Source organism: Labrus mixtus, chromosome 11 (genome assembly GCF_963584025.1).
Source record: "Labrus mixtus chromosome 11, fLabMix1.1, whole genome shotgun sequence".
Lineage (NCBI taxonomy): Eukaryota > Metazoa > Chordata > Actinopteri > Labriformes > Labridae > Labrus > Labrus mixtus.
This window is the reverse complement of record NC_083622.1, coordinates 22,456,033-22,479,780: the sequence shown is the minus strand read 5'-3', so window position 1 is coordinate 22,479,780 and position 23,748 is coordinate 22,456,033. Positions and strand designations below refer to the sequence as shown.

The following is a 23,748-nucleotide window of genomic DNA, read 5'->3' as shown; positions in this document are numbered from 1 at the left end:
AATTTGAGGTCAAAGCAGAATCAGATGTGGAGTGTGAGTCATGGGGGGAGGAGGAGCAACATTTTCAGTGAAAACGAAACTTAACATTGGGACAGTCAAAAAAAGTTTCTGTTAAACACAGTTCAGTTTGAACAGAAAGACACAGATAGGCTGACAACTGGGCAGAGCGCTCCGTCAACAAGGTAAAGTTCAACAGCCCTGTTAATCTTTTTACACTAGACTATCTTCTGAAATAGGTCAATTGCATTTCTCTTAATCAGGTTGACACTTTTTTGTAATGTGAAAGGATTTTCTTCAAACTTCAGTTTGCAGCCTCTTACTGACCCACTGATCACTTTTTTTTTTTGATCTTTTTTTATATATTCTTAACACAAGTGTGTTACCCAAATAATAATACCCAAAAATCTGCAGTATTGATTGTTTTGTTATTTATATGTCATAGTTGTAGCTTTAGTTGCCGAACAATCACTACCATTGAAGATGATTTGCTTTCCTCTAGATATGGCCACAGACAGCAGTTTCTTGTCTGAAGATCAGTTCATGTGCTCCATCTGTCTGGAAGTTTTCACCGAGCCTGTTTCTATCCCATGTGGACACAACTTCTGTAAGAAATGTATCAGCCAGCACTGGGAAGGCAAGGAGCTGTGTAAGTGTCCCCTGTGCAATGAGCAATTCAGCAAAGGGCTCAAACTTTGTGTCAACACGGCATTCAGAGATGTAGTGGAGAACTTCAAGAAGAGACTAAATGAGATATCTAACAATGATACTCCAGCCAAAGCAGGGCAGGTTGAATGTGACTGCTGCCTGGGCACAAAGTTTAAAGCCTCTAAAACTTGTTTGGTGTGTTTGACTTCATTTTGCAAGACACACCTCGAGCCTCATCGGAAAGTGGCAGCCCTACAGGGACACAAACTGACTAACCCTATCCACAACCTGGAGGACAAAATATGCAAGAAACACAACAGGATTCTGGAGCTCTTCTGCAGGAACGACCTGACTCGTATTTGTGTTCATTGTACAGAGCATAGCGCTCATGATACTGTCCCTTTAGAGGAAGCATATGTGGACAAGACAGCTCAGATGGTGATTAAAAAAGTGGAAGTACAGGAGGTTAAATGGAGGCGGGGAAAGAAGGGTCAGAAGTCTAAAATGCAGACCACGAGGAAAGCCAAAGATGAGGCAATAGAAGAACAAAGCCAATGTTGCCTTTTTCAATGCCTACCTGGCAATATTGGTTGTTCTGAAGGGAGATTCTGCTATCACGTTCAGCTCTCAGAAGGCACCGACTGGTTTTTAGGAGTAGTTAGAGAGTCATTATTAAGGAAAAAGAGCTTCCAAAGTAACCCTAAAACTGGAAGCTGGATCATAAGGTATATTCATAAATGTGGCTGCGGCATGGCTCTACATAAAAACCCTGTTGTGTTTGGCTTCACGAAAAAACCTGAGAGAATCATGGTGTGTGTAGACTATGAAAACGGATTAGTGTCCTTCAGTGATGCAGAAACCGGCACCCCCATTTACTCTTTCACTGGCTGCAAATTCCAAGAGAGAATTTTTCTGTTCTGTGGTCAAGACACATCTGGCTGGAAACAATGGCTACAAATGAAGGTTCAGACCATGAATCCTCAGGATGTCTTATTATTATGCTTTCTTTTTATTGTATTTGTTCTGATTTTATTATCACAAAATTAAACGTCACATTATGTTTTACCAGAGCGTATTTAAAACCATTCTCATCAAATCTGAATACAGTCAGAACTAATCATGAAAGACTCATCTTTTTAAAGGCAATGTAAGTAAGTTCTGTGTAAAGGAAGTTGCACGTTTGATCGTTTTATCAGTGTATCAGTTTTACGTTAAAAAAAAAGGATGAATGTATGTTTCAAATCTTTTGAAATATTGAAATAAAATAACATGTTATTGCTACAGTTGTGTCTTTATTTGGGGATGACGAATGGTTCAAATTAATTGATATATGGTGGTCAATGTAATATTATTTTGTCATGACCTGCTTCTTCATAAAGTACAACAACTATTATTATTTCCACATTAAAATCATTAAAAGGCAATTCAACCAGCAAGCAGTAAGAAACACAGATTTTTCACTAAACTTACTTGAAGAATATCAAAAAGCAATTGCTTACTGTATATGTGGCAATGTTGCATTTTTTAAATTCATGATATTATCAGAGTACATTGCTAAGGAAACTCCCTTGTTCCAAATACTGATGTAGGCTAATGCCAATTAGGTAAACGGCCTACTTTAACTATCAGTGATAAATAATAACTCACAATGTTACAGACATATCTCAAATCTGTCAAACTAAAGAATGACCTCGCTGAGAAAAACACTATGGATAAAATACATCGTCCTTCCTTTCTTTCAACAAAGGGTGTTTGTGATTTAAGCGGTAATAATGGTATAATCAAGTTTATTTATCTGATTGAGTTCAAAAGTATGTCTGTACTTTTAAATGTAACTGTTTTTTTATTCAAATGTCTTGGTCTGGGGACAGCCACACTCTTTATTGTATGATTAAAATGAACATAGTGGCTAGAAACCTGCTCTAAAAGAAGCACAGAGGAGCGTGTAAGACTGCAGCTCTGCCTCCTGGTCTAAACTCTGAGATGTCATGGTTTAATAAACTCAGCCTTAATTCTAGATAATAAGGGCTGCACCATCCAAGGTGGGATGAATACTGTCTTTACTAATCAGACCTGGAGCTGATCCCAGCTGTCATTCGGCAAGAGGCGGGGTACACCCTGGACTGTTTGCCAGTCTATCACAGGGCTGACATATAGAGACCTACAACCAGCTACTCTCACATTCACACCCACGGGCAACTTAGAGTCACCTAACAAGCATGTTTTCGTACTGTGGGAGGAAGCCAGATCACCCTGATCACCCACGCATGCAAAAGGAGAACATGCAAACTCCACACAGAGGCTCCTGTCCGACGGGGATTTGAACCAGGAACCTCCGTGCAGCCCTGTTCTGAGGGGAATTTTAAACAAAAAGGCAAGCCATGTTGGGGGACATAAACCAATGTCATTTCTGGTAACAAATACACACATATAAGTGATCTGTAAAGCATTAGCTAGTAATTAACCATGAAAAACACATTTGTTCAAACCATGTGTAAGAGTATGTCTTTTTATATAGTGGTACTTTCTGATTTTTGTCTCCACATCTCAGCTAGAACATTCAGCAAGTAAGTTCAAATTTAGAAGCAAAAAAATAAAGGGTGTAAAAAGTTTATTGATCTCTACAACCTTCTTCAGTCAAGCAGCTTATCTTAGTCAAAATGCATTGCAAGGATCTAGACACATGCCTTCAGGATAATAGCAGGAAGTGACAACTTACTGTTGATAGTGTAGTCTCTTAATATGTTAACATTGCAAAGTCAGTCTTAAAATAACTGTACAGGAATGAACACTGTGGATGACAAAACAACTTTATCTAATGGCATCTCTGAGATATGAGAATAACTACCAATCAGCAGGTTGATCAAAAAGGATGAAGTATGAAAAGTGCTTTAAGTTGCTGTTCTGCTCCGTGCAGGACTCATCTACATGTCTATCATTATTATTACTATTATCACTTTTGTTGCAAAGCCATGCAATGTTCAAACCTCAGGACATTATTTTAAATTCAAGTCAGGATCGGGTTTTCAAAGCAAGCAAACATGATGATGAGTTTGGGCAGAATAATCGTCCTTGAATGTAAAGATGCACCCTTGAAAACATTAAGTATTTCACTGAATATAATCATTGCTGTTTTAGTGGATATTTGCTTTACAGTGGACCAGGGAAAACGTTCACTTTAAGTGCACAGAGCAAAATCAAATGAAGTTTTGTCTTGAAGGTGAGTCCAGCTTAATGAGTACAGCAGAGATTCTGCAGACTTCAGTCCCTTTTGCTGTCCAGTTGAAACTTCATGATGCCGGGTAGAAAGCAGCAGCAGCAACAGCAGCTCTGGGAGTTTGCATCAGAGAAGACTTAAGAGGCAGAACAGCTAATCCTGGATCAGTCTGAAGCTGCTGTGTTACACACAGAATGTGTGAGAGTCCTGACCGAGTCTTCATTTCACATCTTAAATATTCAAAAACGTATTTAATGTTTTTTAAAAGATCAATTTCTGTGTTTTGTGTGCAATCGTTAAAAAAAAAGGTTAAAAATTGTTTTCTCCTCATTGAGTCTTGACTTTCTTGCTGTGAGTCCCAGACTCTCGCCTCCTGGTCTTGGCGGCGTAGCACCTGTTAGAAACAAGAGATGAAATCAATTACTCATATTCCATACAAGAGTCATTCAGGTCAAAGGTGATCCCAAAATGTAGTTGGATGTTTTGAAACTACATAAGCAAAAGAAAGGTTAAAAGCCTGCCCTCCAGTATCTAACTTTATGTGTATGTCTTGCAGTGTTTCATGTCAGATCTTGTCTTTCAAGAGCCTTTGTCATTTTATAAAGTACAAATGTGAATGCTTAGTAGTATTGTGTCTTTGAGGAGGGCTCTACCTCCGCTGGTACAAGTAGAGGAAGAAGAGAAGCTCATCTCTGAAGCAGGAGAGTTGATGAGAGGAGGAGAAGAATGCAGAAGAGGAGAGAAAGGAGGCAAAGGAGCACAGATCTGAGATCAGCGTGTTCACTCCCTGGTGGAGAGGAGGAAGAGAAGATGACCTTAGCAATCAGCAAAAAATGTCCAGAGCATTTACCACACAAAAAAGTGATACATTGCTTTCAAAAATGAACAATTTCAAAGCACCAATATGTAAGATATCTACTGAATTAAATCTTAAAGAACCCTTCTATAGCATCAGACATAAAGGAGAATGGCTTCTCTGGCAACAATGCAGCAGCCAATATATCCTCCTCTTAAGTTTCGATTCTATTTCAGAATGGTTTGTTTTTGTTTTGACCAGAGAAAGTAGGCTGTTTTAAGGCACCCCTGCATGGCTGTTTTGGAATGTGCCTCTGTTTGCCAGGCAAAAGGCAAACGAGTAAAGGGGGCAAGAGAACTGGTTCAGATATATCTGATTCTAACTGACTTGAAAGCACCTGTAATTTTTTCCAATAAGCTCCACGATTAGAAACGTGGTAAAACTAGGATAAATATTGGAGATGCTTTTGAAAAAAGGAGAGAGGTTAGAACTCAGATATGTTTTAAGAATGATGCAAAGCTGGTCAAATAGTGAAGCTTCTGTTACCACGACATGGAAGCCGTGGAGGGCATCGACTGTAGGGAGGAGGGGGCGGTGGGGAGGCGGCTCTCTCCAGTGTTTTGAATTTGGACTGCAGTACCATTTTTAAACACTAGTTGTCAGAGTTACATAGTGCTCCTTTAATTGTTTTTATTGATAAAATTCCAGCAGAAAAGACCTGCACACACTTGTTCTTACCAAAAGACCTTTGTATAAACTGTATCATAGTTAATATGTGCAAAGTCTCGTGTCCCCCCTGAGAGCTTTGACGCCCCTCCTAAGGGGGCCCGGACCCCAGTTTGGGAACCAATGTTTTAGAGATCTAACTGATTTTCAAACCAATATCACTGCAAAACAGAAACATCAATTCAAACAGAAAGACTTTAAATACAATATTCATATGAGCCAGAAAAAGAATGACACTCACTCTGTACATCAACACTGTCCCCTGCAGATGGCTCACAGACTTCAGCTGATGTAGAGGGATGGGAGAAAAAACATGAAGTGGAAGACAAAAGAAAAAGGTGGCAGCAGACAGTTCATACAGCAATTTACAATCCAGTTTCACTCTATACTAAAAACTGATAATAATACACTTAAGGCTGGGTTATGTGGTCTAATTGATAAATGCAAGACATACCTTGTGGTTGATGAAGAGCTGTGGGGCCATAGACAGGAAGCCAAAGGCATACACTCCTGACAGGACCAGAGGTCATGTGTAAATAAAAATAAAGGCATGAGCTTCATTAAATGAGCACAACTTACTCAATGACTTATACTGACATACTTCAAATGAACTGACAAATCAGACACTAGATGAACTTCTTATGATGTAAATGAAAGTAAGTCAACTCACCAGTCACCAGGCTGTTGATCAACCAGGAATAATAACTGTCAACACAACACAATTCAATGTTAGTCTAAAAAAACAGAAGTGAATATATAGCTTATGTCCTATCTTTTTATTACTGTTAATTCTGTATACCAACCAACACTTATATTTGATACAATTCCATAGGAGCGGATACTAAAACCAAAAACATCTTAATTTTATTTTAGAAACATTCAGATCTGATTTGAATCTGAGTACTTAAAGGTCACATATTATGCAAAATACACTTTACCATATTGTTCTAACACTAAAACGTGTCTCTGGTCTGTCTACAAACCCCCCAAATATGAGAAAAGTCCATCCTTTTTGTCTTTTGCCTGCTCCACTTTTCAGAAAATGTGTGCTCATAACAGGCCGTTTGGAGATTTTCCCTTTGTGACATCACAAAGGGCATTAACCCCTCCCCCAGGTGGGTGACACTCCCACAGCTAGGTGTTTGTTCTGTCCTCTGAGTCTGCCCTTTCCACTATGAACAATGATGCAAGTGCCCAAGCTAACCAAGCCCTTCCAGAGAGGGGCGTGGTTGAACACAGCTCATTTGCATTTAAAGCTACAGACACAGAAACAGCCGGGTAATCTCAGTTTTTCAGGAGATTTCCGTATGTGTGAAAAGGGTTAAAGAGTGCGAAGAAACACTAACAATGAAACCCTGTGGCAAAACAGAAATATGAAATTCAACAGTCAGCTCACCTCTTTTGACGTAAATAGGCCAGAGAGAAAATAGCTCCACTTATACACAGAGGATAGACCAAGTAGGATAAGTATCTGGATGCCTAGAGAGAAAATGCACAGAAATAAAACAATTAAACAACTCCAGAGGCGGAATATAGAATCTGAAAAAAGGCAAAGATAATCAAACCTGTGTATCATACTCCACTGTCTTTCTCTCATCTTCATCCAGTTTACTTACCTGCACAGACAAACAGAAGTCAGCTTAGGTGATACTGAAGTTTACTGGTTGTCTGTATTATATCTGTCTTTATTCATATGAATGCTAAACGTTGCCAAACTTACAGTGACTTTGGAGCGTTTCCATTGAAACTGGAAGTTAAAAACTTTGAACAGCTTCCAGACCTGACAGAATGACACGTTAATCAGTTAAAAATGTCTGTTTGGGGCTTAATTTGTTTCTTTCTGTAAACAAAAAAGAGCAAATATACTAAATACTTCCACACACGCTCCCAGTCCAACAGGAATCAGCACGAGTAGACTGGTCTCCTCCAACAGATGGAGGAAAATCAGCAGAGTGCTCAGACTACGCCACAGAACTACAAAGAGAGGGACAGAAAAACACACAGGCCATTACTTGGACAATATCATCTGCCTCATTGGCCTGACCATTAGCAGTTAAAACTGTGATATAATGTTGAGTAAGAAGACTGCCTGATCAACAAAGCACGACTGCAACCATTTAGAAAGAATCATTTCCAATACTAATGAATCTGTCCTGTATTTTTTTATATTAATCAATTGTTTTATTGGCTGTGTGTTATCTGAAGACACTTTATAAAGAGCAGGTCAACAACCTTACTCATTGCTATATTAAGAAGACCCAATGTTAATCCATCATGAGCACTAAACAACATCTAGCAAAGCTACAGTGGCGAGGAAAAACCTTCCCTTTAAGAGGGAGAAACCTTGGGCAAAACCAGACTCATGATGAACAGCCATCCGCTGAAACTGCGGCGATGGTTTTCTCACCTGACTTCCTGGACATCCCTGCCATGCTCTTCTTTTTCCTCCATGAGCTGATGTCATTTTTAAGAGCCAAAAATTCACAGATAAACTGTAAAAAAAAAAAAACAACGACAACATACTGTTAATTTATACAAGTCTTCCTTTGAGATCTTTCTGAATTGCCACGCATAGGGACTGGGATTTAAACAGTAATGCACGATTCATGAAGTGGATTCTGACGTGTATGGTATTGCATTTCTGTTGTATAAACTTACTTGTAGAGCTGTGATGAGTGCTGTCAGCACTAACAGATAGAGGTTTGAATCCACCAATGTTTCTTTAATCTCATCTATGTTCTCCTCTGTGAAGCCTAGATAAGCACAAAGAGACAAACGGAAAACTAAGTTTGTTCTTTTAGTTTCTTTTTCACGTATAAAAAAAATCTATAGAAAAAATAAACATAATTATCTTTTGCCCTTAACTAGAAACCCTGGACTTATTTAATCCTCTTTAAAAACAGAAACCTTCAAACTATTTCTTTTTTTTTTAATCTTTTGAGCTCACCAAACTGTCTCAGGGAGTAAACCACGTCCTGTAGATGAACCCAGAACCTGAAGCCCCTCAAAGAGATTCCCTCGTAGGACACAGTCAGAGGGAGCTGAACCGTGCTGCTGCTGATCTCCTTTGAATGTGTGTATGGAAAAAAGTACATTCACAGCTATTTCACTCCAAAACATATACATTTATTATTTTAAGGTTTCAGATTGAGAGTCTGTATGTTTAAAAAAAATAAAAAGTCCCACCATGAGGTCCCTGACTCTGAAGCTGAGCTCGTTAATCAGCAGCAGAGGAAGGTAGATCATCTGTCGGCCGTCTTGTGAGCTACAAGACAGGGACAAACTTTTATTTAACAACACAAATCAACTTGTGGCATATTCATTTTTTTTATCAGGAGGAGGAGAGACATAAATATATCTTCATGATCTAAATGTGCTAAAGCACTAAAAAACTAACCCAGAGCAGCAATAATAGTGGCTATGATGAAGCACATCTTATTACATTTTAGAAGACTAACTCAAGGACTATGAGGATTGGCTGGGGGGATTTTTTAATTTTTTTTAATTTTTTTAAGGAATATACTGATATTTAAATGACAGTATGGTAACAAGTATGACACTTGCTTATGATTATTTTCATGTTCTCGTCATAGATTTCCTTTTTTAAGAACATCAGCCACACATTTCTTGGTCCTTTTATAACAAATTGTGTTTATAAATAGCACATAGAAATGTCAACATAAATTAGATTTTCTCCCGAACAGCCACCGAAGCACTAAAACATCCTGATGAGAAGCAGCGATGCAGCAGCAACCCTGACCTCCAAAGCTTCCTGTGACTTACACTCTCATGTAGCGCCGCACATCACTAGGAAGCCCCGCCTTGCTGAAGGTGAAGTCCTCTGACATCATCGTGATTGACAAGTGAGGTCTCCAATGGGATACGGGATTCTCAGATCTGGGACTTGGCTTCTGATGGAGATACAGAAATAACTCATTTGCTGCAGGGCCTCATGTTTAAATCTGCAGTAAAGGTGACAGTGTGGCTGAAATATGATCAGACCGTGACAGATACTGAATCACATTTTACCTTCTGTCCATCTCTCTGCCCTGCTGTGTGAGGGGGGGTGATGTAGGTGGTGAGCAGAGCGGCATAGTGGACTTCTCTGCTGTCCTCCAGAGGTGAAACACCGGCTTTGTGAATGTACACAACTGCATACAGAGTGCCATTAGCTCGGGTTTCCTGTGGCAGAGAGATATTTACCTGCCTGCATATATAGAGAGAGGGAAGGAGAAAAGAGAGAGAGAGAGAATGATATTTGGAAAATCAGGAAGTAAAAAATATCACATGTCTATGTCTACAATGAAATATATCTATAGTTGTAATGATAATGTTCTATTCCTTTTAAATAAACCTTTAAAAACATCCTCTGAATATTAGCTGTAGGGACTTTTACTATTTACTGTTAACTGAATTTGCACGGTTAACAGATGTGTCTTTGAATCAAACCCACCTTTCAAAAGTAGAGTGCGGGTTGAATGAGTCTATTTTTACAGCGAGGTTGAGTTGGCTGTTGTCTGGCACGAGGCAGGTGAAGACACTCAGCTGGGGGAGAAAAAAAAAACAAGAGGAGAAGAGAGGAGACTGTAAAGTCCATTTTTAGAGTCCAGTGCTAAAATAAGATGCTTCTGCTGACAACTTTAGAAAAAAAAAAAAGAAAACCTAACAGCGTTCCAAATTAGTGGATATTACCCAATGCATTAACAATTGAACTGAATTGAATAATATACAGTCATTTATTATATGTGTTAGGAGATTACTGTGTCACAGTATAATCGCTTTCAAATCAAAATAATCCATCTTTGTGAAGATGTCCTTTATCATGCAAACACACAAAACTATTTTTTCCTGGAAAAAAGGCAAGGAGCAAATCAACTACTAACGTGTTTTTCCATGGCTTTATACTTATACTTTATACATGTTACAGTCAGTATAGTTATTTTAAACTAAACACACAGGCCAAGTGTGTCTTAGCTGCAGGGTCATGGAGGTTATTTGCCCCTTATTTAGCTATTAGCAGTAAGGAAAAGAAATACAGGCCCGTGCTTACCTGTAGCCTTGGTCTTGCTGCCAGGTACGAGGCGATACAGGGCTCTCCTTTGCTTCTATCGCAGGGTTTTGTGTTAAGAAATCCGTAAAGCAACCACACGGTGTGGAGTATATAAACCACAAAGACCCCGAGCAGCAGCTTAGCGATGGAGCTCCTTTTAGTGCCGCTCTCCGCAGGCTTTGAGCAGCAAGATGGAATCATTGTGGATACAGACTATCTAAGATGATACATACGAAAAACACATCATAAAAAAATGACAGATCGGATTATAATCTGACAGCCGACAGACAACACAACAAAATCAAAAAGCAATAAAATCCTCACGCTTCCTCCCTACCACAGCATCCTTCCGGTCGCCTAGTCTGCAGCCAGAAGAGGAAGGATGCTGATGCTGACAGAAACTCCGCGGCTGCGCCTGCACCGTTTCTAAAATCCTGTGACCTAAATCTTGATCCCTCAAATAAATGAGAATCATTAAATAGTTCGTTCCGACTGTTTTAAAAAGTCAGTTTATATATTAGGCACGTCAATTTTTTTTCTGAGTGGAACAACTTCGGCCAAAGATAGGTCACTATGGCAACGATTGTGTAAAGCGTGCAGATGGAGGTTATGTCCTGGATTTTTTTCTGAGAAATTAAGGATAACGAAGAGACCGATATAAGCCTAAATTAATACATTTATTATGATCATAAACCTTTTCAGTATGTATTCATAGATGTCGGATTAACATTTCTCTATATTTGGGGGTCGGACTACTCTAAATCTAGGCCACACCTGTAACAAAATACTATTCAATTTTGCAGTACGAGTAATGTACTTTACAAGAGACGATCTTTGGTAGCCGGTCGTTGTCACCGCGGTGCATTATGGGCTGACACTGCGCTCATGCCTCTGTCCTCCAGTGTGCTAGTTCTTTCTAAAATGCTAACCTGAATAGTTGTGTTCAGGGACTGAAACACGACTTAATGTGTTGATTTAGAGAAGACTGTAGCTAACGACAGGTAATTTACACGTGTAACTTGTTTTTCCCCTCACTGACACGCTGATTTTGTAAATTGATAACAACTAAAATAGCACAAGTTGTCCCTGATACTAGCGGCTAACAGAAGTAGCATAACAAGTCCCTGTTGAAAAAACACAAGTGTGACAGCAAGGCGAGATAAGACAACCTACGACTGGCTTCATTGTAGTTAATGTTAATAAATATTTGCTCACACTTATTATAAACGCGTTTTTTTATTCTTGTTTTACCTGCATTTCTGGATTGTCAAACTTTAAAACAACTCGAGGGCACAGTGAGGAGGTAAGGGTTAAACACACAGTAAGTCATATGGAGGAAGCAGTTCGTCGCCCTGGTCTCTGTCACCTCACCGTGGTTCCTCTGCACGTCATATGAACATCAGTCCTTCAGTCCAGTATGTCAGTCTGTGTGAAGGCTGCATATTGTCCCGGTGTGGAGAGGAAGCTACTCAAGATGCTGCATGCGAGCGGTATGAACTGCAAAAGGATGTATGGACCATTTGATAGGAACTTTTATCCAAAGCGCCTTCTCAGCACTGCCAGTCATTTTTTCTCAAGAATAACTGGAACATATAAACTTTGTGATGCTCGTTCAGAATTCTCCCATCTGAATGACAATGTGCCACCTGGAAGTAGGAAACTGTGGATTAACAACCAGAGCTACAGTGGTTCAAGTACACTGTACAGTCAAAAACTGCCTTTCTCAAGATGTAAACCCAAAAGAACTCAGTATGCTGTGGACAGAAAGGAAAGCCTGCTGCAAGGAGGTACAACATGGCCTGGTAAGAATTAGAAAGAGTCTTAATAGGTTGATAAATGGTGATTTAAAACTTGTTTTTTAGATGTAATTATTGCAGTGTTCAGTTACAGTCTCTTATTTGTTAATAACTTGACGGAAATGTTGTCATGATTACAGTACTTAATGTCGATAAATCTCTGCATTATGTTTTGTTGGATAACTTGGCAGGCCTGTTTTATTGATATTATCTTATTAATGATAAATTGGTATTAGCTTGTCTGTCTATACTCTGTAAATAAGAAGCAAGGATTTGCTTTACAGAGAAGCATGTATGTAGAGGTCATCTAAAACACTATTATTACTGGACTGTAAATGTTGCCTTAGTGAATGTCTTTGTCAAAGCTTTAATAACAAGCATGTCTGAGGTCACATGTTTTTGGGACAGGGAATAACAGTTATGTTGCTTCCAGATTTGTTTTAAGTTCTCCAATATTTGTATGTGTCCAAAAAACATGGTTGACTATATTTTATTCCCTTACTGCTGTAGTCAGACATAAAACAGAACCTTTTTGATTTGCTTAAAACTCTGTACCGGTAAGCTAACATGTGGTATTTTTGATCTTTTCTTTGAACAGTGTCGTCTGTCCGTCACAGAGTGACAGACACCCCAGTGTCCAGTGTGTCTCCAGCGTTTGTAGTGGTAAGAGATGCAGCAATTCATTATTTAACGGGGGCTAATACTGAGTCACATGTGCTTTACAGTGAAATTATTTTGGTGAAACTGGTGCAGACTTTCAGACACAGCTGTTTTTATCAATCAATCCATCTTTATTTGTGTAGCGCCAATTTATACCAAATGTTATCTCAAGTCTTTATAAAAGTATCAGTTTAATCCTTTTTTTATGCTTTAAAGTAGACTACAAGTTTTGATAGTTCAAATTACCATGACTGCGTGAATGTAAAGATTTTCTTGTTTATTAATTTTACAGATGAAGTTTGACCAAGAGGGAAATGTGACCTCCTTTGGTAAGTGTTAGAGATAAATCCTATTTATCTGTAGAGAATGTTGAGACTGCTGACTGATATCTCTTTTATCTTAAGTATGACTACTCCTTAGGTTACCACTTCCTGTATGAAATCAGAATCTAATTGATAAACGTAGACATATATTGTTGGAATCATAGCACGCGTGAATATTCCCTACTTACATACGTTTTTCCCGTTACAGAGAAAAAGAAAACCGAGCTTTGCCAGGAGCTAAGTCTTCAGGCCAGAGACCTTCGCTTTCAGCACAGCACCAGCCTCACTGCGAGAAACAACTGCATCATCATAAGAATGGAGGTATGCTCTGTTTCTTTTCTGCCCTCGACAGAACAACATCATCTTTAATCTCGCTGTTGATTAGGAAACATTTATGACAACAAATGAAAACTATGACTGTTTTTCCTCCTCACCAAATTACACATTTTTTGGTGCTTTAATCCAGAGATATTTAGAACAAATGAAGACTCAAAGTATGTAGCTGACGTTGTCCTCAAGATACATTAAAGTTACAGACATTCCTCTCCCTTTGTTCATCACATCTAAAGGGCATAAGGACATTCTTTAGGCCAAACCACAGCCCGTTCTCCTCTGGAGGGCATCCTCTGTAAGGTGTAGTTGAAGGCACAAGAGTCCTCATGGCTTAACTTTTTACAGAGAATTTCTCCTGGTTGAGGTGAACTCCGTTCGGTCTCCATCACTGTCACGGTGAGGTAGCCACAGTCTTGGTCACACCTAATAATGAGTGGAAAATCAAGAAATGTAAAACTTGGATATAACACTACAGAGAAAAAAACAAATGATCTAAACTTTGTAGTTTAATTTGATGGAGATAACCATGGTAACAGGAATTAAAGCGTATATTTGCCATGTCAGACATAACTTGACGTAATTCTATTGAATGTAGAATTATGACAGAAGAAGTAATTGACTGGTAACCCTTCTTCCTCAAATATAATGGTAACTGTAAATTCAAAAACACAATGACTTATTTTTGGGCTTTTTTTATGCCTTTAATGGAGAGATAGGACAGTGGATAAGAGTCGGAAATCAGGGAGAGAGAGCGGGGAACGACATGCGGGAAAGGAGCCACAGGTGGGATGTGAACCCGGGCCGCCCACTTGAGACGACAGCCTCCATACATGGGGCGCGCGCACCAACCACAGCGCCACCAAGCGCCCCACAATGACTTATTTTTAGGAAACTCGGTTCATCGTTAATTCAAAGTTGCTGAAATATCCAGACACAACAGGAACCATAATTTGTTTGTTTGCTTTAACTTTGTTATTTGTCGTATCCACGGCTAGCCTGCGATTGAAAATATTATTCAACTAAAATGTTCTTCAACATATTACATACTTTGTGCACTCCTTGTTTGTGTCAAACTGAATATACTAATATGATCAAGATAACTTGGGGCCATGTACTTTTTAAAAGTGAAACCAAAACAGTAATTTTTTTAAGGCAAGGCAAGTTCATTTATATAGCACATTTCAGCAACAAGGCAATTCAAAGTGCTTCACACAAGACATCAAAAGCATGATGACAGAGGAAAGAAAAGAAACATTAAAATAGAGAATTTAAAAATCACTGAGAGTATTAAATTTGAAAATATGTTCAAATAAAAATAATTAAAATGAAATTAATTGAAATAAATAAAGTAAAAATATAAAAAGAGTTCAAAGTTACAGTGCAGAGTTAAAGTTAAAGTTTAAAATCTTATTAAAGCTGTTTAATGAAAGGCAGCTGTAAACAGGTGAGTCTTCAACCTTGATTTAAAAGAGCTAAGAGTTTCAGCAGACCTGCAGTTTTCTGGGAGTTTGTTCCAGATATAAGGATCATAGAAACTGAACGCTGCTTCTCCGTGTTTGGTTCTGACTCTGGGGACAGAGAGCAGACCTGTCCCAGACGACCTGAGTGGTCTGGATGGTTCGTAATTAATCAGGAGGTCACTAATGTATTTTGGCCCTAAACCACTCAGCGTTTTATAAACCAGCAGCAGGATTTTAAAATCTATTCTCTGACAGACTTGGAGCCAGTGTAAGGACCTCAGAACTGGACTGATGTGATCCATTTTCTTGGTCTTGGTGAGGACTCTAGTAGCAGCGTTCTGGATCAGCTGCAGTTGTCTGACTGTTTTTTTAGGCAGACCTGTAAAGACACTGTAACAGTAATCAAGATGACTGAAGATAAAAGCATGGACAAGTTTTTCCAAGTCCTGCTGGGACATCAGTCCTCTAATTCTTGATATGTTTTTCAGGTGATAGTAGGCTGATTTTGTAATTGTCTTAATGTGGCTTTTAAAATTGAGGTCTGAGTCCATCACTACGCCTAGATTTCTTGCCTGGTCTGTGGTTTTCAGTCTTTTGTGTCGTCTGCATAGTTATGAAAATTTATTTTATTGTTTTTTTATAATCTGAGCTAGTGGGAGCATGTAGACGTTAAACAGAAGAGGCCCCAGGATAGAACCTTGGGGAACTCCACAAGTCATTCTTGTTTGCTCAGATTTGAAGTTACCTGTAGACATGAAGAAGTCCCTGTCCTTTAAGTAGGATTCAAACCAGGTTAGTGCTGTGCCAGAAACACCCACTAAGTTTTCCAGTCGGTCGAGTAATATATTGTGGTCAACTGTGTCGAACGCAGCACTGAGATCAAGTAAAACTAAGATTCTGCCACTGTCTGTGTTTAAACGGATGTCATCAAACACCTTAACCAGGGCTGTCTCAGTGCTGTGATTTTGTCTAAAACCTGACTGGAAGACATTGAAACAGTCGCTGAATGTCAAGAAGTTGTACAATCCCCAAGATTAAGAAGATGGTATTCCAGCATTAATATGTGTATTGCGTAGGTTAAATTTCATTTTGAATGAGTTCAATTATTTATGAATTGATTCCACAACCAGCTCTCACCTGTCCTTCTTTGCTCCTGTCCTGAACGCGAGACACTCCACACAGTCTCCGTGCTGCACACATCTGCCTGGACACATTGGGCAGGTCTCGCAGGTCGGGCCTGCGTATTCTGGGGAACATCTACATACTCCGCACTCGCACAACCCTTTGTCGTTACACACTCTGTTGTCTGTAGTCATACAGCGAGAAGTGTCCATGGTGCAGCCGCAGTCCTCACCCGTCCAATCATCATCACAAATGCAGCTCCCGCAAATGCACCTCCCATGATTGCCACATATTCTATCAGATTACAAATTATATGTCTTATAGTATTCCCACAGTAAAGTAGTGTTGACAAATGACACATTTAATGATCATACCTGCCGTTGTGCCTGGGACAGTCAAAGTTGCTGCACTCACAGAAGTGTCCGCTGTATATTTGAGCTGGGTTCACTGGCTTGTCGCACTCACAGAAGCTGTCCACACATTTTCCCCTACCGCTGCACGCTGGGGCATTGGGGCCTGGGTGGCAGAAGTCGTCGTCTGGTGAATAAGATGAATCCGTCTGGCACTGTAGTCCAGTGTAAGGCTCGTTGCACTCACACTGGCCACACACCAAAGACCCATGTCCTCCGCAGCTGGGACTGTTCTTTTCACGGTTGCTTGTGCACTCACACTGACCTGGGGGAAATATCTAATAGTCTTATTTTTTCCAAAAGACATTTGTTATACCATAAAATAACATTTTTAATATTTAATATATATTTTTATTATATATATATATATATATATATATATATTATATATTTTATTTTAACCCTTCTAGGACTTATTTCAACATTTGTCTGTGTCTGATTTGTTTGTGATACTCAGCTGCTTGTATTTATCACAGCATGCTTCTGAAGTTGTACTCACACTCCAAAGTGATCTCTAACTTCACCCCCAGGGTAAAGCCTCTGGGTGTGATGTGGACAGACCAGGGTCCAGTCAGGTTCTGACTCTGGTTTGAGTCTTGTATCTCATTTGGACACTGGTCTGCCTCGACATTCACCTAGAGAAAAAAAAAAAGTTCATTTTTGTTTTGGAGGAGCAAAGATTCTACGAGAAAGTTCTTCTAAATCTTTTGTACAGTGTCATTTTACCGACCTCTATAACGAGTGGGTTTCCGCTCACGACACTCCTGAATGTGATGTTGACTCCTGTTGGCACAGAGCTGTTGACCAAGTTTACCTCTGAGATTGGCTGGTCTGTTGGCATGGTGATGGTGAGAGGAAAGAACTGGCTCACACCCGGCCTCAATCTGAGGGAGAGCTCCTGGGGCTGCAAGAACCAAGCGACTGCATTTACTGGCTCTGTTCTGTAGTAGTTCAGCAGGAAGATACAATGTTGTAGAAGTCATTACAGTCTTAAAAAAATGTCTACATATTCTAATGTGGTTGAAAGGGAGTAGAGACTTAAACCTGGATAATTACCTGATCTCATTCCTGACCACATCCACCCTGCCCTGAGGGTTATAGATGTTACTCTTATGACAGCCTGCTCTTTGTAGGCCGTTTGAGGTGTGACAGCGGATGTTTGATTGAGGTGCAATGCACCATGCACACTCAGGGCCGGACTGGAGGCACTGTTCACAGCTGGAGGCAGATTTCAGACACTTTTCTTTTGCCCAGCCGGGACAAAACAGAACCAGCAGCAGGCTGAGACCGAGCAGCTTCACATCCATGCTGCGGGGACAGTAAAGCATTGCAGTGATGTTCTCAGAAGGTTTATTGAAGACATCAGTTGTACGAGTTGATAAAGTAGAGAATGTAAGAGGATGTCCTTTTTGTAAATTGTCTTTTTGAGGGGCAATAATTTTACACTAAAATTAGGAATAAAATGTCTTAAAATATGTTAATCATTTAATCTTACTGCTAAACGTTGAAGCTGCATGCCTGAAGTCACTCCTGTTTAAATCTCAACGTCGTATTAAAATAATTTTCATTTGAGATCTTGCATGGCTATTGTAATGTCAAAATGTTGTCCTCTTATGTAACTCCTTAAGTATTACTATATATCTACATGCTTCTTTTTTTTTTATATATTAGAGGAAGCAGTAGAAACTTTATTTATGTCTAAAATAAAAATAAAACAAATAAATAATCTTAATCAGCTGTGTCATTAAGTGGCAGCTGTTGCAGATGCAACAAGTAGCCCAGTATACCTGTGACTGTCTCTTTGTCTATAACATGCTTCTGGTTTCTCAGGTTCTGTTCTTAATTTTCCTGTTAAAAAACAACAACACAGATACAGAGCACTAGTGTTACATTACCTGGAATATATAAATCCTTCTGTACTGTAGCTGTGTCTTGGGATTATCTTCCTCTGCAGACGAGGTCACTCTGACGAGCTTCAGTTATTTATCTGCTGTCTGCTAGTGAAGCTTGTTCTTTCAGCAGGATGCATAATCCGATCCCTGAGCCTGATTGGTGCTAATGTTTTTTTGGTTTCTGATGATCAATCAGCGAGCAGGATTGCAGTGAGACCCACTGGTCAAGGGTCTCACTATATACATATTTACAGATCAGAGTCAAACTTTGGGACTGTTGTTTTCCAGATCTAGTTCTCCACACTGGTTTCAATCCTAAAGTCTTATGACGAATAGCCCTACATTCAGATAATGATTTTAATGATCTGAATACATGTGAGTGTTTTCTAAAGCGGCTCATCGCTCCTCATCTTTCTGCTTCTCCACAGTTGTTAAAAGCCATCCTGACGCCGCAGTCCCTGCTGGTGTTGGACTTTCGTGGTCTTGGCTTGGAGCGTTGGCTGGTCCTGGACTTAGCCCCTCAGCTAGCATCCCAGACACACACTCTGCCCTTTGAGTTCAGAGCACTGGAGGCCATACTGCAGCACAAGGTGACTGTCAGTTTATTTAAGCATGTTTTAATCTAGACAGTAGACACACTCTTTGAGATACGTTTTTTGTTTTATTTTCTATGATTTGTTTTAGGGATGCGAGCCAGGTCTCCCTCCTGGCATTTAAGATAAGTCAGTAGTTTTGTTGTTTATTTTTAGTTGAAGTTTAGTTTGTTAGTTAGGGTATGTTTGAAATCAACGACACATAAGGAGTGAACACATCAGAATGCAAACCCTTACATTGTATGAGAGACCGACATTAAAAATGCTCAGCACAAAATGCAGTGGAAGTTTGAACTGAAAGCAAAAGATTCTTATACAAGTGAAACTCAGGAAATAATGAAAACCCTAAAACACACTCAAAATATTCTCCAATACAACAAAACAACTTAAAATCCCACAATCCTTCAGTCAAGAGGGGGAAAAAACAATCCTTGTTAAAATTCCTCTCCAGGTTTTTTTACTGAGTTCAAACACACAAAAATGTTCAAACTGTATTCTCAGTTCAGTTTATTAAATACGTTCAGTTCTCGAAAAGTAGCAAATAAAAATAACCAGAAGGCACAAAACAATAAAGTTTAGTTTTACTAACTGTCAGTCAAAACAGTTTGGGTCAGGTCTTGGCTGCTGGTTTGTGAGTTGTAACCAAAGGTTGTGACTGGTGGAGTGAATGAAGAACAAACCGGAGTTGATGATGATCAGAGGGCAGATATCATATGAAGGGATTAAAAGGCACAATGAGCGAGCTGCTCCGATCTTACACACAGTGACCTTCCTCTCCTGCTGCTCTATCCTCTGCTCTGACTTAGTGAGAGATTTGAATTGAATAGTGGCGCGAATGCTGAACGGATCGCTGAGTAGACGGACGGGAATGGTAGTGAATGTGGGAGTTTTGGAGGATGTAGACTCGTGGTGAAGACAACAGATTATTCAGGTTGTCACAACACGTGAGGAACAGATAGGGTGCAGCATGATTGTGCATTATATTTCTGTGTCTGTCTTTTATGAACAGGTGAACACGCTACAAGCCCGGCTGAATGATGTGGAACCAGTAATGTTGGACACCCTGGAGTCACTGGTGGATCCTAAAATTCTCTCTGCTGATAGAAGTAAACTCCATATACTGCTGCAGACCAGCAAGAGGTAACACAAGCAATCATACACATGGCTGCAAACGCTTTTATCGACGATGGTCAATAGCATCAAGATTGCTTCTCTGTATTATTAATGCAACACAGGGTTAGCATCTCTGCATTACTAGTACCTCACCTTTTATACTCAATAATGACATCACATATTCAGAGTTTTTTTGGTGCTCTGTTTCCCTCTTGTCTCTCTTTGACAGCTTATCTGAGTTGGAGACGGACATAAAGGTTTTTAAGGATTCCTTGCTGAAGATTCTGGATGAAGATGAGATCATTGAAGAATTCTGTCTCACCAAGTGGACAGACCCAAGAATTTTGTATGTCGCACATGTCCTCAATCATTTCACCTTTGAAATAAGAAAGTAATAGAGCAGCTCCGTCATATAAATGATCATAGTGATGTCTGAACCTTTTAGCTTACATGTGTCGTTTATTCAGTCTGTCCTCCTTTTTCTAGTGAGGAGAGCAGTTTGGGAATTGACCATGCAGAGGAAATGGAACTGTTACTGGAGAATTATTATATGCAGGTAATTCTAAACAACAATAAGATCACTATAATATTTCATCTTTTATTGATCTTTTGTTTTTAAGTGATCATTTCTGCTCAACAATGAATTATTGCAACATTATAATAATATTTAGAATAACAGCATAACTGTGGATTACTTTATACAGGCTGAGGAGCTGGGAAACAAGGCCAGAGAGCTGAAAGGGTTGATAGATGACTCTGAGAGTGTCATCTTTATCAATCTGGACAGGTACACACACTGGGCATACAGAAGGAGTATATATATTCTCTAACAGCGGAGTGCTGAACACACAGTGATTATTAGACCTCTAGGTGGAGCTGCCGTTTTAAAATTGAACACCCAAGTAGATAAACCCTTTTGAGTTCTATAATATTTTGTTTCAATTTCTACCACTTAATCAATATTGTTTGATATGGATTTGACTTACAAAGTAAAAAAGAAAATAAAAGTGGTTTACAACGTATTTGAACGCACATTTTGGAACAGGACAATTGTTTTGACACAGACCTGATAGATTCTGATACTCTCCTTTAAACCGTCCAATAAGCAGTAGAACTTTAAGTCCTTGTCTGTTTCTTTCCAGCCATCGTAATGTGATGATGCGCCTGAACCTGCAGCTGACCATGGGTTCCTTCTCTCTTACATTATTTGGTCTTATAGGAGTGGCCTTTGGTATGAATTTGACGTCGTGCTTTGAGGAGGTGAGACTGCTCCTTAAAAATGATTTCACATCTGGTATGTGTTGTTAACAACTGCTCATATATAGGGATTGCGTTTCTTTGAATTAGATAGGAGCGGCTGTGCCTCAGTTGGTAGTCGTCGCCTCTCAATCGGAAGGTCAAGGGTTCGATCCCCAGCTGAGCAATATGTCCGATGTGTCCTTGGGCAAGACACTTAACCCCACATTGCTCCCGCTGCTTCGATGTATGAATGGATTAGTGTTGTACTGACTCTCTGATGTACGTCGCTTTGGATAAAAGCGTCTGCTAAGTGAATTGTTAAATTGTAATTTCCTATTGTTGTAAGCCTTTATGATTTTTTATTGTAAGTCTGATGAACTCAAACTTTATATTCAAATTTGATTTTGAATTTTTGACATTTTACAGAAAAAATAAAGATAAAATGACTTATATTTAAAAAGCTTAAATCACTGAGTAGTTTCTATGTATCCTCTATGTACATCACATTTTATTAAACGACATATATGTATTTATGTGTTGTCATGTTGGTTTTATCACCAGGACCCTCGTGTTTTCTGGCTGGTAACTGGCTTCATGTTCTTGGGCAGCGGGCTGATATGGAGACGACTACTGTCATTCCTGGGACGACACTTAGAGCCTTCAGTACCCCCATTTGTAATAAACTCACACACACACACACACACACACACACACACACACACACACACACACACACACACACACACACACACACACACACACACACACACACACAGTAGTAGTAGAGCCCTTTACAGATTGATATGTACATTATAAGCACCTCTTTTGGTCAGTGCATGTTTTCCCTCTGCATGTTCATGTACTAAGGTTTTTTCTCACCCTGTATTTTTTTCTCTTAGAATGAGAGAACATAATTTAACATAACATTGATATATTAAACAGTGGCTAAAGATGACATCTTTTGTCGTTTCTGGTGTGTGTGTGATACAGATCCCTCCAGTATGGAAGCGAAATCTGAAGGCATCAGACAACAGGACAGGAGTCAAATGTTGAGGATGATGATGATGATGATGACGATCTACCTCCCCTCTGTAAAATGCAACAAACCTCCTGCAGACTCTTCAAGACGGTTATCTCACCACCACGGAGCTCCTGACTTCTCTTCAAGGACTCAAAATCTTAATTTTTCCAAACACACTTCTTGTGTTATCTCCAATGCCTACAGCAGAGTTTAAGACTCCATTCAAAAGTCTGGAGACTCAAATGTGATACAGGTACACTGTACCACTATCAGTATATTTCTCGCACTGATTTTAGGTTGTCAGATGCTTGATGAGATGTCTTGTGATCAGTCATATGACATGTGGGCACAGTACTGCTCCGTCATCTCAGTTTGAGTGGGTGGAGTTGTGGGCGAGTTGCAGCATTGGTAACTTGACATATATAACTGCTTTACATGCAGTAGTATGTTGACTCATTTCATAGGGAAAAGAAAAGTGTTGAAGCAATTAAAGGTTACTAATTTAATTTAAATAAATGTTAACCAAATAAATGTATGAAGTCTATTGTTAGGGATAATTAAATGTTATTTACTGTATGTTCAATGTGTTCTCAAAAACCTGCTCCTTTTTTAAACTGAGTGGACAAAGAGGATTTTTTTCTGTTTCTGAAATATTTATTGTGATGGCAAACAAGACTGTGACAGATAATAATCCGGAATCTAATATGTTTGTCACATAGGATAGATGGTACACATTTTAGGCGGTTGGATTGCAAAAGCCACGTTTGATTTGTTTAATACAATAAATCCCTCCACTGCCATATTATTCACATTGACAACAAAAAATCAAAATCATGTGCATTTAGGATGGTGAGACAAAGCCCGTAGAAATTATTATACCTCAACGATCTATAAAAAAAGAGCTCAAACTGAATATGTTTTAGGAACCAGGTCATTAAGAATATAGGTATTTATTGTATGTATGTTTTGTAGATTACAGAAATTGTATTAAAGGTCCTAATTTTAAAATGATTGACATTCAGGAATAAAATTGTTCCACCATTTGATAAACTAGCTTTTAAGTAACTGATTTGGTATAGTAATTTATGTGTTTGTTTTCTTCATTCATGTGATATAGTTAGTGGAAAGTGCCATAAAAACAGGCATTATTTCCATAGTTATGAAATAAAGTACAAAATGAAAGTGAGCTTTCTATGTTTGTAAATGAAAACAAAAAGGTTTAAAGATTTTCTATTTTAGTCTAGTCATCTGTTGGTTCTGAGTGAGGGTATGGATGTGATTATGATGGTCGTATGCTGTTGTAACCACTTTCTTCGCTGGAGGGAGCTATATCTACAGCTTTAAATTCTGTT

The 23,748-nt window shown here is 39.1% G+C and overlaps 4 protein-coding genes across 6 annotated transcripts; 2 read left to right on the top strand and 2 right to left on the bottom strand.

The window, feature by feature from the left end:
• Positions 1 to 91: 91 nt before the first annotated feature.
• On the top strand, positions 92 to 1,926 carry LOC132984218 (E3 ubiquitin-protein ligase TRIM47-like). The gene is made up of 2 exons (XM_061050950.1): positions 92 to 182; positions 500 to 1,926. The coding sequence occupies exon 2, from the start codon at positions 502 to 504 to the stop codon at positions 1,690 to 1,692; it is 1,191 nt and encodes a 396-aa protein (XP_060906933.1). The 5' UTR covers positions 92 to 182; positions 500 to 501; the 3' UTR covers positions 1,693 to 1,926.
• A 1,313-nt stretch (positions 1,927 to 3,239) lies between these two features.
• Positions 3,240 to 11,016, bottom strand: LOC132984215 (lipid scramblase CLPTM1L-like). 2 transcript variants are annotated; one of them, XM_061050945.1, is made up of 18 exons: positions 10,772 to 11,015; positions 10,435 to 10,651; positions 9,838 to 9,929; positions 9,414 to 9,591; positions 9,168 to 9,295; positions 8,571 to 8,649; positions 8,332 to 8,449; positions 8,043 to 8,137; positions 7,792 to 7,876; positions 7,258 to 7,358; positions 7,105 to 7,164; positions 6,950 to 7,000; positions 6,781 to 6,863; positions 6,055 to 6,089; positions 5,839 to 5,894; positions 5,626 to 5,670; positions 4,516 to 4,649; positions 3,240 to 4,256 (listed from the first exon to the last, which is right to left on the bottom strand). In XM_061050945.1, the coding sequence occupies exons 2-18, from the start codon at positions 10,633 to 10,635 to the stop codon at positions 4,190 to 4,192; spliced, it is 1,608 nt and encodes a 535-aa protein (XP_060906928.1). In that variant the 5' UTR covers positions 10,636 to 10,651; positions 10,772 to 11,015; the 3' UTR covers positions 3,240 to 4,189. The 2 variants fall into 2 exon arrangements, with proteins under 2 accessions (XP_060906928.1, XP_060906929.1); XM_061050946.1 differs by having other exon boundaries at positions 9,168 to 9,292; positions 10,435 to 11,016.
• A 300-nt stretch (positions 11,017 to 11,316) lies between these two features.
• Positions 11,317 to 23,446, top strand: mrs2 (magnesium transporter MRS2). 2 transcript variants are annotated; one of them, XM_061050947.1, is made up of 12 exons: positions 11,317 to 12,236; positions 12,829 to 12,893; positions 13,183 to 13,219; positions 13,422 to 13,534; positions 18,859 to 19,020; positions 20,033 to 20,163; positions 20,366 to 20,482; positions 20,623 to 20,692; positions 20,841 to 20,923; positions 21,279 to 21,396; positions 21,937 to 22,050; positions 22,366 to 23,446. In XM_061050947.1, exons 1-12 carry the CDS (start codon positions 11,852 to 11,854, stop codon positions 22,426 to 22,428), a joined length of 1,458 nt encoding a protein of 485 aa, XP_060906930.1. In that variant the 5' UTR covers positions 11,317 to 11,851; the 3' UTR covers positions 22,429 to 23,446. The 2 variants fall into 2 exon arrangements, with proteins under 2 accessions (XP_060906930.1, XP_060906931.1); XM_061050948.1 differs by lacking the exon at positions 12,829 to 12,893 and having other exon boundaries at positions 12,105 to 12,236.
• Positions 13,545 to 18,609, bottom strand: LOC132984217 (integrin beta-1-like). Its single transcript, XM_061050949.1, has 7 exons — positions 18,434 to 18,609; positions 17,595 to 17,846; positions 17,269 to 17,479; positions 17,038 to 17,173; positions 16,503 to 16,803; positions 16,144 to 16,422; positions 13,545 to 13,969 (listed from the first exon to the last, which is right to left on the bottom strand). Exons 2-7 carry the CDS (start codon positions 17,843 to 17,845, stop codon positions 13,777 to 13,779), a joined length of 1,371 nt encoding a protein of 456 aa, XP_060906932.1. The 5' UTR covers position 17,846; positions 18,434 to 18,609; the 3' UTR covers positions 13,545 to 13,776.
• Positions 23,447 to 23,748: the final 302 nt, after the last annotated feature.